Source organism: Aulostomus chinensis, chromosome 21 (assembly GCF_037954235.1).
Source record: "Aulostomus chinensis isolate RoL2024-O1b breed Wild chromosome 21, RoL_Achi_v1.0, whole genome shotgun sequence".
NCBI classification, from domain to species: Eukaryota; Metazoa; Chordata; class Actinopteri; order Syngnathiformes; family Aulostomidae; genus Aulostomus; species Aulostomus chinensis.
The window spans coordinates 13,466,711-13,481,145 of NC_141340.1; the positions used below are offsets into that span (position 1 = coordinate 13,466,711).

General features: G+C 40.2%; 1 protein-coding gene and 1 long non-coding RNA gene across 2 annotated transcripts in view; one reads left to right on the top strand and one right to left on the bottom strand.

Annotated features, from left to right (window-relative positions):
* LOC147241767 (uncharacterized) overlaps positions 1 to 1,596 on the bottom strand; it is a 97,343-nt gene extending 95,747 nt beyond the window's left edge. Inside the window, exon 1 of the long non-coding RNA XR_015110936.1 lies at positions 1,272 to 1,596. This is a non-coding gene — a long non-coding RNA (uncharacterized LOC147241767). The remainder of the gene's footprint in view (positions 1 to 1,271) is intronic.
* Positions 1,597 to 9,451: 7,855 nt separating this feature from the next.
* On the top strand, positions 9,452 to 13,678 carry LOC147241768 (beta-1,4-galactosyltransferase 1-like). Its single transcript, XM_086191521.1, has 2 exons — positions 9,452 to 9,906; positions 10,623 to 13,678. The coding sequence occupies exons 1-2, from the start codon at positions 9,505 to 9,507 to the stop codon at positions 11,289 to 11,291; spliced, it is 1,071 nt and encodes a 356-aa protein (XP_086047647.1). The 5' UTR covers positions 9,452 to 9,504; the 3' UTR covers positions 11,292 to 13,678.
* Positions 13,679 to 14,435: the final 757 nt, after the last annotated feature.

The following is a 14,435-nucleotide window of genomic DNA, read 5'->3' on the forward strand; positions in this document are numbered from 1 at the left end:
CAGGAACACAAGCACAGCTTCAACTTCGCTTTTGTGTCACAGATTTTCCAGATAAAGAGAGGGTAGATGTTCAGAAATGAACTCCAGCATTTTTCAAAACAACAGCACTCTGGAACCCGGAGATCATCATGAGCCCACTTATTAACGGTTCCACCCTGTTTCAGAACAGCAAGTCAGATTTGAACTCCAGTCAGTGACTGAAAGAGTCGCTGAACAAATCCTTTAAACAAACCTTTTTAATTAACCGATTGTGTCACTGAAGAGAACTATTTTTCCCCTCAGGAGCCATTTGCTGAAGACACTTACAACAACAACAACAACTGTACGGATCTTTTACATACACCAGCAGACTAATTTGCTTCATCTTCATGGATCTTTAAACTGTTGCCAGACAACAATAAGCCAAAGGACCAACAGTTCCTGGGAGTAAAGTCCCAGAAACTCTGGGTTGAAAATGGGCGTGTGTGTGTGTGTGTAAAATAACGCAGCATCCCGCCCTCGCCTATGACAACTGATACATGTTTCTAATCCAGGAATATTTTCAGGATCAACCATCAGCCTCCAAAATCAGTTGGAAACCTAATGAAACTTTAATTATGGTTCATGCTGGTGCTTAAGAGGCTCCTCCAAAGCCTGACCAGCCACGCTCGTTGATGCAGACCCTCCTCTTTAACACATACTATGGAAAGCACTAAGAAAACCTCACAGATGAAGGATTCAGACGGCAGAAACAAAAAAATCCCACGGATTAAACTGGCTTTGCGCTTTTTAATACAATCCTGAAGCATTTTTAAGACGTGGACAGCATTGCTGTATTCAGTGGCTATGTAATCAACAAACATTAGATCAGTTTGCAGATGTTCGTCATCAAGCGACTCAACAATTCACACTTGAATTTAAGCGCCATTGCAGGAGGGACACATGCTTGACAGTAAACTCCAGATAAACCCAGCACAGAGACAGGACAACCAAGGTAACACAGAGGCTCGCATTCAGTGGCCGTCCCAGCACAACACGGGCATGTAGACGTGTTCAAATCATCCTTCAGCCACGAGTGGCTTACACACCGAGACAAAAAAAAAAAACACAACCCGTCAGCCACCTTAATAAGAAAAGCACAAAGAGTGAAGGAACTGAGAGACTGACTGGACAAGTTTAAAAAAACAAAACCAAACAAAACAGCAAGACTGCCCATGCAGACCAGCTCACATTTGTCATTTGTCTCAAACACGGAGGTATTTACAGCTAATTGTAAAGTCGAAGCACCTTACCTTTTAGTAGCTTCGTTTTCCTCAGTGTTTGTGGATATTCCTTTCAAGTCTTGAAATTCCACTTTTCGAAGCAGCTCTTCAGCGAACCCATCTTTAACTGTTCGTCATCTCGACGGCCCACCTGTGACTTCTCCGACTCCTCGTCGAAAAACTATTCCAGTTTGTTTTTGTTTGTTTGTTTATTTATTTATTTTTATCAAACTTTGTGTTTGGGTTTTCTCCGGTCCCTATTATTCATCTTTATCAGAAAAAAAAAGTTGCATTCATAATACGTAAGAGTCATTAAACGGACGTTGATCAACAAGTACCTGCAGGAACAGCACAGGTGAAAACAATCGCGTTAATTGGTGCCTGCGTTCCATTTCCAGATTGGCTTAATTCTTGGCGTGATTACGTCAGCATAGACGTATGGAGTTGCTGGTGCTGCGTGTAAAGAGAAGCTAATCGTAGATGACACAAATACTTGTGTGTTGGTTTTGTTGTTTGTTTGCTTCGTTGTTCCTTTTAAATTGGTATTTAGACATTTTATACATTTTAATAATATATCGATAGAATAGTCTTGTACTTTTTATTTATTTATTTGTTTATTTTACATTAATTGAGGCCTTTTGTTTGCAGTCCTTGCCAGCAATCAATGATTGAGTGGTAGACCTACTTTTTCATGGTAAAAGGACACTTAATGTCGATTTAACCAATAATTTAGGGGTCCATGGGTGTTCAAATGACAGTGGATCAGGAATCTCCCATTTCTACAAACACTCATGTCCTTCAGCATGGATGGAAACATGGGGCAGTGAGACAGCTAGTTCATAGCCATTGTGATCCCTAGTGCCGTTATGGTAGCAACTCAGAGAGCAACTGTTATTTCTATTCAGCAGTATTTTTCAATCCAAGACATTAAAATGAATATGTATTAATCTTTCGCGCTGACCCGAAATAAGACAATACCAATGCTGTTCATGCATATTTGTCATCAAGTCAGCAGCAACCTGGTAACGACAAAGTTGACAGCACTGCTGAATTGATACTCTCATTCAGCAGGGATCACATTTAAAAATGATGGCAGACCAAAAAATAAGAACCTGCAAGTGTATCTACCTGAGGTAGCAAGGAGCTGCATTAATAATGAGGGGAAAGAGTGAACATGAGTGAGTGAGACAGCTTCTGTGTGGGTGTTTGAGGTAGCAAGTAACACTGTGACTGAGGGAACAAGTGAGGTACCCACGGGGGGGAAGATAGTTAGGCGTGAAGACCGTACGTCGGTCGGCCCTAATTAAACACTTCTCCCTCATTCTTCACTTGCTACTGACATGTTGCTCCAGGACTCATTGGGAGAACGGCGTATTCATGTCACGCTAAAAATGAGAACAATGCATGATAAAGGGAGCAGATACTTTACCGACTTGGGGTTCTCTCCTCCAGCCCAGTAACTCGGGGATGATACTTCTCCAACATGGGAAGGAGTGAAGCTTCTTCTCAAACACTTCAAATTGTCATATAGCCTGGATCGGCTGGGAAAATCTGGGTGGCAGAGATGGTGGGATGCTCTTGTGAAGTACCTCAGATGGAACATAAAAATCCCATCAAAATGCGCCACATCAGCCCAAAATCTGTAGCCTTACTTTGAGTGTTTTAATTTGTTTTGTTCGATGACTATGAATGTCCTAAGTGAAATGTTTTCCTGGTCCTTTCCCAAAGCACCTCTTGTTTATATCCTCTGGTAATTTTCTTCCTATTAGCGTCCATGAGGACGACCTTTAACCCCACTAATACGTGTTTCAGGTCACCAAGATAGATTTTGTGTTGATTTTTCCCTCTTTTATGACATTTAATGAATAAGTAAACTCTTCATTCACTGACTTGGGACAAGTAAACTGCTTCTCAACTGACCTTTACAAGAGAAAAAACTTTCAGATAAGGAAGTTACAGGTAAACGCAGGACAAGTAACTGTGAAAACTAACCTGAGACTCAGAAACAGAGAGGATTTTAATTGATTTCAGTTCCAAGAAGTTTTATACTTCTATCATGTGCACCCATGGAACAAAATCTATGAAATAGTAAAGCTCAAAGAAACATTTTGTCAGTTCATTTGGGCAATGAGAAGCAGGTGGAATGCATAGAGAAGCTGAGAGGTGTGTGCACACTGACACACAGACGCAAACACGCACGCACGGCTTTGTTCCCCTGGGTGAACCATGGAGCCGTCAAAACCACTCTGATTTTGAATTAGCACTGATTGTCTGTCATTGCAGTGTGTCCCACACAGCTGAGACCACTCAAAACTCCTCATACGCACACACATGCACGCACACCCGCACACACATACACACTTACACACTTTCTTTTATGGTCTGGGAATCATGTTTCACTAAACTGCTGAGTTCTCCAGCCAGGGCTGTTTTAAGAGCTGTGGTTGAGTATAAATGTGTGTCTGTGTGTGTTTGCGTACATATGTCTCTGTGACTGCAATGAATGTACTCTATGTACAACATGCCTTCAAATGTTACAATGTTGAGGTATACATATGTTGTCTCTCCTTTCTGCCTCGGCCAAAGATGTCATGTTTTCAGTGGTATTTGTTTGTCGTTTTGATCAGCAGCAGGATTACGCAAAAACTATGTGGCCACATTTCAACTTTTTTGGAGGGGTGTAGTATGGGCCAGGGAAGAAGCCATTAAATTTTGGGACAAATCTGTTAAACAAAACAAAAAAACACATTTTTTTTATTTTTTTTTTAATTTTGGGTTTGGCTGAGTTCACCTTGGCTGTTCTCTGAGTGCATTCATCTCTACTTTAGTTCTAATTTTCTTCATTATCAAAAATTCTGAACTCAGAATATTTGGACATTTTGAAATTCAAGGGTACAAAAAAAAATACAAATGCAGAAGAGGTTGCATGGTTCTATCGTTATTCTACTCTTGTTGTTGCCGTGTTGCCTGAGAGAAAAGACCTGCACTCCTTTCATTCATTTAGAATTGAGTGAGACCCATATGTGCCATAATATTATAACGATCAAAACATGGCTAATAATAAAAAGAAATGCAAGCATGTTGTTGTTTGCATTAAATGACTTAAAAGAAATACTTTGTTCAGACAGCAGAGTAGCACTTTGCAAAGTTTGGTGGTAAGAAAAAAACGGAGAGGCGGAGACAGTGGTACACAGACAAAAGGCATTTTAACAATGCAATATGTTTGCTTTTGGCCCGCAGCCACTGTTAAACTTCAGTTACAGCCCTCCAAAGGACAAAGGTTGGGCACCCCTAATTTAGAATACTGTGCAGTACGTCCACACGATGTGATGTTTACACAGAATCTTAATGTGAACTATTGTTTGACAAAAGCCTGAAACCGGACCCTAAAACAGCAACGTTTTTCTTGTTTTAACATTCCTCTACTCATTGATTTAATTAAGAAATTATAGTTGTTATGCATAAATGTCACACTGATGGCACAAGCATGCATGCTAAGTAAAAATGTAGGTCCAAAGAAAGCAGACCCACCCATCTTTAGAGGGATGCACGGTGCCAACAAAGACTTGTGTGGCTAAGTCTGTGGGGGTTTACCAAGCTTGCTAGCTCCATTTAGGTTGGATGTCCATCCAATAGGCCTTCTTCTCTGGTTACAAATGTGTTGAAGCATCATTTGTGTTCCCGAGTAAAAGACGGTGGGAGCAGCAAAAATAAGCAAAGTGGGTGGAGGTGTAAAAAAAAAAAAAAAATATATTAAATGTTCAGACTGAAGCTGGATTCCATCTAGAGAGGCCTAAGGATCAGGTTTCTCTACAAACAGCAACCCATTTACTCAAAAGTGTGTGGTTAAAGCAGAGAGAAGAATTTTCTCAGAGACAGACACCCGTGCATGTGCGCATGCATGTGTGGGTGCATGCTTTCACACATACATAAGGCACTGGACTGTACATGGACATATATGAGTATGTATGTGCTCTTAGGGCATGTCAAGTCTGTGATGCTGGAGAGAGAAATAGTGAATACTTCTTGCTGTACGCGCTCACTCTGTATTGTGATACATGTGCACCCTCTAGTGGTGACTTACAAGAAGGCATTCACAATTTCCATTCTCTCTCTTTCTATTATTTATCCTGCTCAAGTTGTGCGTGTGGAGGGTTTGGCACTGCAGAACTGGGTGAAATTGTATTTAATATTTAAGTCAGAATTACACCTCATAATCACTACAGATTAGGGGTCGTGAAACTCAGTACTTTCTGCAACATTTCCTGTTTCCCAGGCAGCTTTATAAACCAAAAACTGTAAAAGAACCCATATATTAAGCTTTTATTGTATTTATTGCGGGGTTTTATTTTGCTTTTATGGTTTTTATCAGAGCTCTTTTAGACATAATTATGATTTCAGGAAGCGTGTACAATAATATCTTGGTTGGCTGTATTTCAGCCCCTAAAACGCAAGTTTAGTTGAGTGCCAACATCAACATATTAACCATGACCATGAACACATGAAGGAGTCCCCACGGTGAACAGGATGAACCACAGTAGAGGGTTCAAACACAAAAATAAGGGATGAATAAGCGTTTCGGTCCAGACTGCAACTACCAGATCAGTTACTGTGACATTCCTGGTCCCCAGATGATGAATCCATCTGCTCTGGGCGAATCCATTGCTACCACAAGATTTCCATTTGATAAATATTTGTTGTTGAATTTGTTGAATCGTCATGACTCTTTCAACTTTGGGCGAACACGTTACTGTCTTTTGTGGGAGTGGAAGTCAAAGTTTCTTTCTGTCTCTGTCAGTGAAATAACTCAACTTCGCTTTGGTGGATTGGAACTAAATTTTGGGGGGAAAAAAAAACATATTTTTGGTTCCTGTGACCTTGAACAGGATAAGCAGAATTCACAATGGATGAATATTTTTGGATTCCAGATTGGTTACAGCTACTTTCAAAAGGTTGTTAGAAACTGCAGATACTCTCTCGTCATCAAAAGAAAACACTGTTGTGAGAAAATGTTACGGGTACCATGATAATACATGATACTGTACTGTGAAGACACACATACACAAAAAAAAAAAAAACCTTTTTAAAACTTTTTTGTCAGACGAAGTGTCCACTGACAGAGATAAAAACTTAGTATATGAGCAAAAAATGCAAATGAGTGATTAAATCTCTAGGCTATGCAGTTTTACAAGCAACTATTTGAAGTACAATAGACTCAAACAGAGTTAAATGCAAAAAAAAGTAACACCTAAACACTGCTGTCCTTTTATTTCAGTTATATTTACATTTATTTTCAGCACAACACGTTTCTCCATCAGTTTAAAGGACAATCATGTCCTTTGAGGACAGTAAACCAGACCCGCAAATGAGAAAAGATGCTGTGTGCTGTTCGGTGTTGAATCGTTTGGACTAATGGGGCTAATTGGTGTACATGTTTGTTTAAATCTGAGTAAAGAAAAAAAATTACATATTTATCCTAAAAGTCGTGGCTATTCCATAGCAGCACGATTCCAGTGAGGAAACCGGGCGAATCAGTTTATCTCTCTCGCTCTTTCCTGCACACTAATCCAGCACATAACAGCACTCATCATCTTCAAAGTTCAACTTATTGGTTTATTGCTCATGTTTCCTCCCACAAATTCGGAGAAAAATGTAACCATGTATATGAAACACACCAGACTGTGCAGCACTCACTTATTTGTTTGATAATCAGTCGAAATATTTTTATGTTTCGACATGAATGTAGTCTCTGTTTTAGCAGTTATAGGTTTGTCGCATGACTTTAACACGGTCTCAGCTGATAATGATTAAAACCTAATGTGGACTATATACAGTTTTTTTTTCCAAACATATGGAGAATGTGTAGCCTGAAGGAATACTGATGTCTCCTATAAGGAACGTCTGGTTCCAGGAATATCACCAGCTCAATGGCCTGTCTGTTTGGACGATGAACAAAGACAGTTATAGTTTTATGATGGAATAGTTAAAAATGGTCAATCAGATGTTTCCCTCGTGCCTTCATTTGGAGGAATTATAGGAAACTGGAAGGAGGCCCTTGTGGTAGACCCACAGCTCTCTGGATGGATTACAGATCTGGCCTGGGAATGCCCCAGGCTCCCCGGGGAGCAACCGGAGTGTGTTGCTAGGGGGAGTGACACTTGGGCTCTGGGACTCCCTTCAAAAACTAGGTTCTAAATAAGCTCCAGAAAATAAATGAATAAACACGTGGCTGGATGGTTGGAAGGAAGCAGGGAAGGAAGGAGTTACTTAGGTCCAGCAAGGTCAGAGAGCACAATAGACATACTGCAAGTCTGAATATGTCTTTTCATCCATCCATCCGATGTCAACCTCTCATCCTGTTTAGCATCATGGGTGCTGGAGCCTCTCAGTGGGTCTGAGGTGAGTCAAAGCTGGAACCTTTTTGCTGTGAGGCAACAGTGCTACAGTAACCATCGGCCCCTGAGTTTTTTTTTAATGTGTTAGATAAACTGAAACTATTTTCAAATGTTCCAAATGAGATGACATTCACAGATAACAGGGGCCAATGATCAGCTGTTAATGTAAAAAATTATATCAAAAGATATGGGGCTGCACGGTGGTGCAGTGGTCAGCACTGTCCCCTCACAGCAAGAAGGTTCCAGGTTCCAGTCCCGGCTCCAGCACAGGATCTTTCTGTGTGAGTCTGCATGTTCTCCCTGTTCCTGTGTGGGTTCTCTCTGGTACTCCAGCTTCCTCCCACAGTCCAAAGACATCAAGAGGGGACGAGGCTGATTGATACTCTAAATTGACTGTAGGTGTGACTGTGAGTGTGAATGGTTGTCTGTCTCTATGTGTTGGCCCTGTGATGGACTGGTGACCTGTCCAGGGTGAACCCCGCCCCCCCCCCCCCCCCCCCCCCCGTGGTAGAAAATGAATGAATGGATGGATGGATGGATATCAAAAGATGTTCAGAAAAAATCTGAAATATTTAGAACTTTAATTTAGCCCCTAAGTGGAAATGAGCAAATAAATAAATCAACAAATAAATCACGATTGGCAAAATTGAATTCATATAAAATAGTGAAATATTCACTTTTTACACTATGCTTATTTAGGGGATATAAACAAAAAATAGTGTAAATTTTGGGTAAGGTTTTTTTGTGAAAAGACAAATCAAATCAGGGAGAATAAAGCTTACCAAAAAAAAGAAGAAACAAACAAAACAATAACAATCCTCAGATAGCAGTCACATTTGGACCTCTTTTTGGACCACGCTTGAACCACATTTGGCAATTCTGGCTACAATGTGGACCAAATTTGATCCAAACATTAGTTGTGGGGCGGCACGGTGGTGCAGTGGTTAGCACTGTCGCCTCAAAGCAATAAGGTTCTGGGTTCAAGTACAAAGTTCCATGCAAGCCATATATTATGTCAATACTTTCCTGGGTGGGCCACCAATTCATCTGTAAAATAAATATTTGCAGGAATGGAGGGTGCGTTTGCACAGTTGAACCAGCACTCTACACAGGAATTGAACTGAAGTCGTTCTTCTCATTGGCATAAACACGCAAAGGACGGCAGGCGTAACTCTTAACATTTACTGTCTTGGGGGACATTTTTTTTGATAGGGAAAATTCTAATATTCTTCATCAAAAAGCACTGTACTACATTTTAAAGGTCCAAAACTCTCAGGCAGGATTATTTCAACGAGAAAAGTGAGGGAAAAAAGTCCGAAGTGGAGAGGTCTCAGCTCACGATCCAGACTTTGCTCTGAAGAATCTGGTTTGAGAACTTCTTCAGATATAATTTTCAGTCCACCTGGGGAATTCATTTTGTTCAGGTCAGTGTACAAACAAGAAACAATAAGACAAGATATTGCAACCATAACCATCTCATGTACTCAATGTTGCAGTAAAAGGAGAATCTGCACCTCCGCTTATACACCAGTAGAGGGCCTAATTCGACCACATATAGCAGAAAAAATATTATTCGTGTTTATTATTAATGATTGCTGTATTGTATTTCTTAGAGAAAATATTAGCACGTTCTAACTGTCAGGAAATGTGTGTCTTTTGTTTTGAGATGACATAACTGAGATGTAGTAATGATACGAAAAGGTATCTCAATCTGTCACCAACAACAGGCTCAACCTGTTCATCTGACCTGAACAAGGAAGCTGCTCATCAACCATTAAACCTGTTTGGTTTCTCTTGTGTTACCGACACCTTTGACTTGGAAAGAGCAATCCAGAGAGCAGCAGAGCTCAACACAGCGACCAGCTTTAATGATGGCAAAGACGTCGAAAAGACTCTTCACTGTCTTAAGTCTGGTGTGTTTTGTTTTTGTTTTCTTCTACAACAAAGACACCTCTCATTATTTTTTTACAAAACCTTTTAATGATGAACTAGGTGTCGTTGTGAATGAGACATTTTCCTGGATGATACAAAAAGATTTGGACCAGCTGTCGGGAGGGAAAGAGCCAGAGACCATCCAGGAGATGACAACCATACCAGCCACTACAAACTGGACACTGGCACCCTGTCCTGACACCCCTCCAAATCTCCTTGGCTCCCTCGTTGTGTCCTTTAACTACGGACTGACTATGGATGAGGTGAGACAGGAGGTCAGCGCTCCTTTACTGGAGGGGGGGCGTTACAAGCCACTAGACTGTGTCTCCCAACAGAAGGTAGGTGAATTAAATGAGAGCATACATAAATAAATTAAAAACAGGACTCATAAAGGTTATAACTTAAGAGGAAGTCACAGGAGTCATGTAGTTCATTTAGACTTTACAATGTGAAACTAGTTTGTCACATAAGAACAAGTCTTTCTTTCTCTAAACAGAAAAAAATGGCTACGTTTTGCCAGTCTAATATTAAGTTCATGTGTATAAGTGCCTGCCAACAAGACCCCAGAAGATATTGAATTTTCTTTCTCAAAATTCCTCTAAATTCAATCTAGATTCCATCTGAATCGTTCCCGTAACTGGAAGCAAAGACTTGGAATCTTGATAGACAGTTCCAACAGTTGATAGGTTAATTGGTCGGACGAAAAGTAACCGCCTACACGCTATTTATTTTCATGACTGACTCATCATGCCGGTCTTTTTTCAAGCAACAATTTCCTGGTTGCGGACTCTTAAAAATAAGTATTTGTTACCTTTTATGATCATGATTTATTATTTACGACCTTCATACCAGGACTTTAAACTCGGCACTGAACTTCTTCTAGACGTGAGCAACACACAAGCCAGGTTTGGCATCCATTGGCTGAATGGATGTTGATATAATCAGACAGATATACATATATTTTCTTTCATTAACTGTCCAACCACGTGTTTTTCTTTGTTATCAACAGTATCAAGTATAAAATAGCCAAAACTATTTATATATTTGTTCATAGGTGGCCATTATCATCCCTTTCCGAAATCGTCATGAGCACCTGAAACACTGGCTTTACTTCCTGCATCCTATATTGGTCCGACAGCAGTTGGACTATGGCGTGTACGTCATCAACCAAGATGGAGAGGGAATCTTCAACCGGGCTAAACTGATGAACGTTGGCTACGTTGAAGCACTGAAGGAATACGACTATGACTGCTTCGTCTTCTCTGACGTAGACCTGGTTCCCATGAATGACAACAACCTCTACAGATGCTATGACAACCCCAGACACCTGGCTGTAGGAATGGACAAATTCAACTACCACTTGCCCTATAACACCTTTTTTGGAGGGGTGTCATCGTTGTCCAAAGGCCAGTTTTTGAAGATTAATGGTTTCCCAAACAGTTACTGGGGCTGGGGTGGTGAAGACGATGATATCTATAACCGAGTCATCTTCCGTGGGATGTCTATTTCTCGGCCTGACTTGTTGACAGGGAAGTACAAGATGATCAAACATAAACGAGACTTGCACAATGAGGCCAATCCAAAGAATCCAAGTAAACTGACCAAAACCCGATCAACTATGGATGAAGATGGGATTAATTCCCTCGTATACACAGTCAAGGATATAGTCAAGGATCCACTGTACACTTTCATCACAGTGGATATTCAAGCTCCAACAAACTGATCCAGAATGAAAACAGTGGATCCTGTTATAGGCTCAAACCAACGTCTCTGACGTGTTTGATACACTGGAAGTGTGTTTATCTTTATAATTTTATACTCTATTTATTAATGCATTTAGTTTAATAAAAAAAAAAGAGTCACGCTCAGTATCCTGCTCATACAGGAAGCAAGAGGAATGGAATAAATTGGACAGGTGAACATAGAGAGAGAGGGCAGAGATGAGGTTTTGAAGGGTGAAATTGCAGGGCGACACCTAAAAGACAGGCCTTGTGCTGAGCAGTATTTAATGCTCCCTGTGAATACGCCAGGAATGTGAGCGTTGAGATCAGAATGTGAGAGATGTTACTTACAACTTACTGTTGAAATCTGTTAGCATTCAGCGTTTTACGAGGAGGACGTATGATTAAAGTGGACTCTTATCTCGATTCCTGACAGTCATGGGTTTCAAATGATAAAGGGAATATTCCTTTTAGTGGTCACACCTGTTCATATTATTGTCTTTCTTGATAACATTGAGTTGTTTTATTAGCCATTTCCAGGGAGTAGCGTTCTGCAATGTCCAAATGCATAATAGTAGGTTTTATTTTCGTAAAGGGTACATTAAAAAAAACAATTAGTTAATGTTTAGTTGAACGTAAGAATGATGAAATAAAAATTACTTAAGCACTACTAACTATTTGTCAAGGCTCTTTGCAACCCGTATTGTAAAGTGGCTAACATGTATTTCAAATGATTACTAGGGAAATTAGTTAATAACTTAAGGTTACTCAAACATTACTAACACTTAATGAAGCATGAATTAATGATTATTAATGTACTCTTATTATAAATTGGGTAAAATGTTTCTCAAGCAATAACTGGATCTAGTGGTTAGCTGTTAATTTTTGGCTTATCAAACATAACTAGCAGTTAATGAGGGATTAACTAACCATTATTGATGATAAAAAAGTGGGTAAAATGGTTCTCAGACAATCAGTGGACACAGTAGTTAAAGCAAGGTGCAGTGTATTCATGTGTTTTTTAGAAATGTGCTTGAGGCAATGAAGATAAACTAAAATGTGAATTTATGTATATAAGAAAAGAGTCTCCTGGTGATTATTACACACACACACACACACACGTAATAAATGCGTTTGATTGACATCTTTATCATTGTGCCTCGGAATTTCCGTTTAACTGCAGAATATTTTGTGTCCTGAAATGAGACGTATTGCCACTGTGTGTTGCACTTTCTCTTTAAAAATGTAACTCAATGAAACTTATAAAAAAACAAAAACACTGAGTATGAGTGATGATGGACAGCATTTGAACTGTCTTGTTGGACATGTCACTGTTGAACTCGGCAGGAGGTATAAATATGAGGAAGAGGTCAAAGTTGCTTGAACTGACCCAAGCAGTTAACTTCTTGTAGGGAGTCACTGAGGTCCCATGTGGGCTAGTTGACCCTCCCGGCCGTCATGTGAACCACCGGCCCCCTTAAAACGCTTTGAAGACCTTCAAGCGGTTGCCTTCATAAACCAAGGACTTGATGGCTGAAGGTCTTCACAGGCAGCAGATCGTCTTCACTAATACAGAACAGAGCTCCACCATCCCTCCAGCATCGCAACATTTCTATAGATAAGCCTTTCTGTTTATGTTACTTGGAATATGCTCCAGTTAAAACGGTTTCAGATCATAACAGTTAACAGTCACAGAAACTTAGAACTTGCTTTCAGAAAAAGGGGAAGGTGTCCCGTTTTCAAGCAAAATTTATTCTCAAAGTCCATTTTTTTCATATTTTCTTTAAAAAAGAAATCAGAACAAACCATGTTCCAAGTGTTTATTGATTTGCCATGTTTTTCACGGAGGTTGAAGTTAATGTAGGTAATGTCACAATAAAGGCAAGTCCAGTGAATTTTGTTGGAATTAGAGAAATGTCAGCCAGGGTTACTGAAGGTCATTTCTGGATGTCTTCAGATTTTAGGCTGATTTCTATGTTGTGACTGCAACTTCTTCCACTATGAAGGGTCCTTTGCCGACAACAGGTACCGCTGGAACCCTCGGGGGTCAGAGAAATATGACCTGACAGATCAGTCATGCAGAAGACGCCTAAAAAAGGCTATTCTCTAGCCCTCCATTCAGAATGCACACACACACACACACACACACACACACACACACACACACACACACACACGCGCGCACACACCATTGCACGTGCAGTGTATCCCCTTGCCTGTCCAACCTCTTGATTAATTTTTCAACATTGTTGCTGCAGTAAATGAGAAGTAACACAAGTTGCTTTCCAGGGGGTAAAACCCATGTTGATGTTATGATGATTATTTTATTTTTATGAAGTAATTAAAGTCCAGTTAAATTCAGGAATAGGTTTTTGAATGTAACATTTGTTGTAAAAGGCTTCCCGTTCAATTTCAAATGAAATATGTTGTCCTTTTGTAGTTTCCTGTCATTTTAAAAATTAAAATCACTGAATTGGAACATTTACTTGCTTATCATGTCAACCTGTTGGTTTCAAGTGTCACTCATGTTTCCTTTCTCATGATGCATGAGGCTGTCACTCCCACTCACAGAGTCAAAAGCTTGTCTCTTGATGAATTATTGACAAGTGGGAGTGTTGCAAACATTGCCCTGAGAGGTACCCTAATCTCACACACACACACACACACACACACACACACACACACACACACACACACACACACACACACACACACACACACACACACACACTATAGAAGCAGTCACCACCACACCCCAAATACTCCACCATCCTCCTTCCTGCCCAGCCCCCTCTTTTCATTGGTTGACCTAGTGGGGTTACTATGGGAACGGGGCTGCCATGCAAATGTGGGGTAGAGCTTTTGAATGGTACTTAGGGCCTCATCATACACACACATGCACTTATCAGAGCAAGGAAACCCGACCTACATCAATGTAGCATTTTGTTCTTCTACTCATCTATAATCGAATGGTTCTTTCAATAATATTGCATCAATTTTCCATTCAGTTTTACCCATGACGCACCAAATCACAAAAAAGGGGCATTTTTCTTCCAGAGCAGCAGTCTGAGATCATGCTCTTCAGACAGGAATGTGCCCTGAAACCTGAAAGTAATTTAACATTGTTGATAATCCAGTTGCCTCAC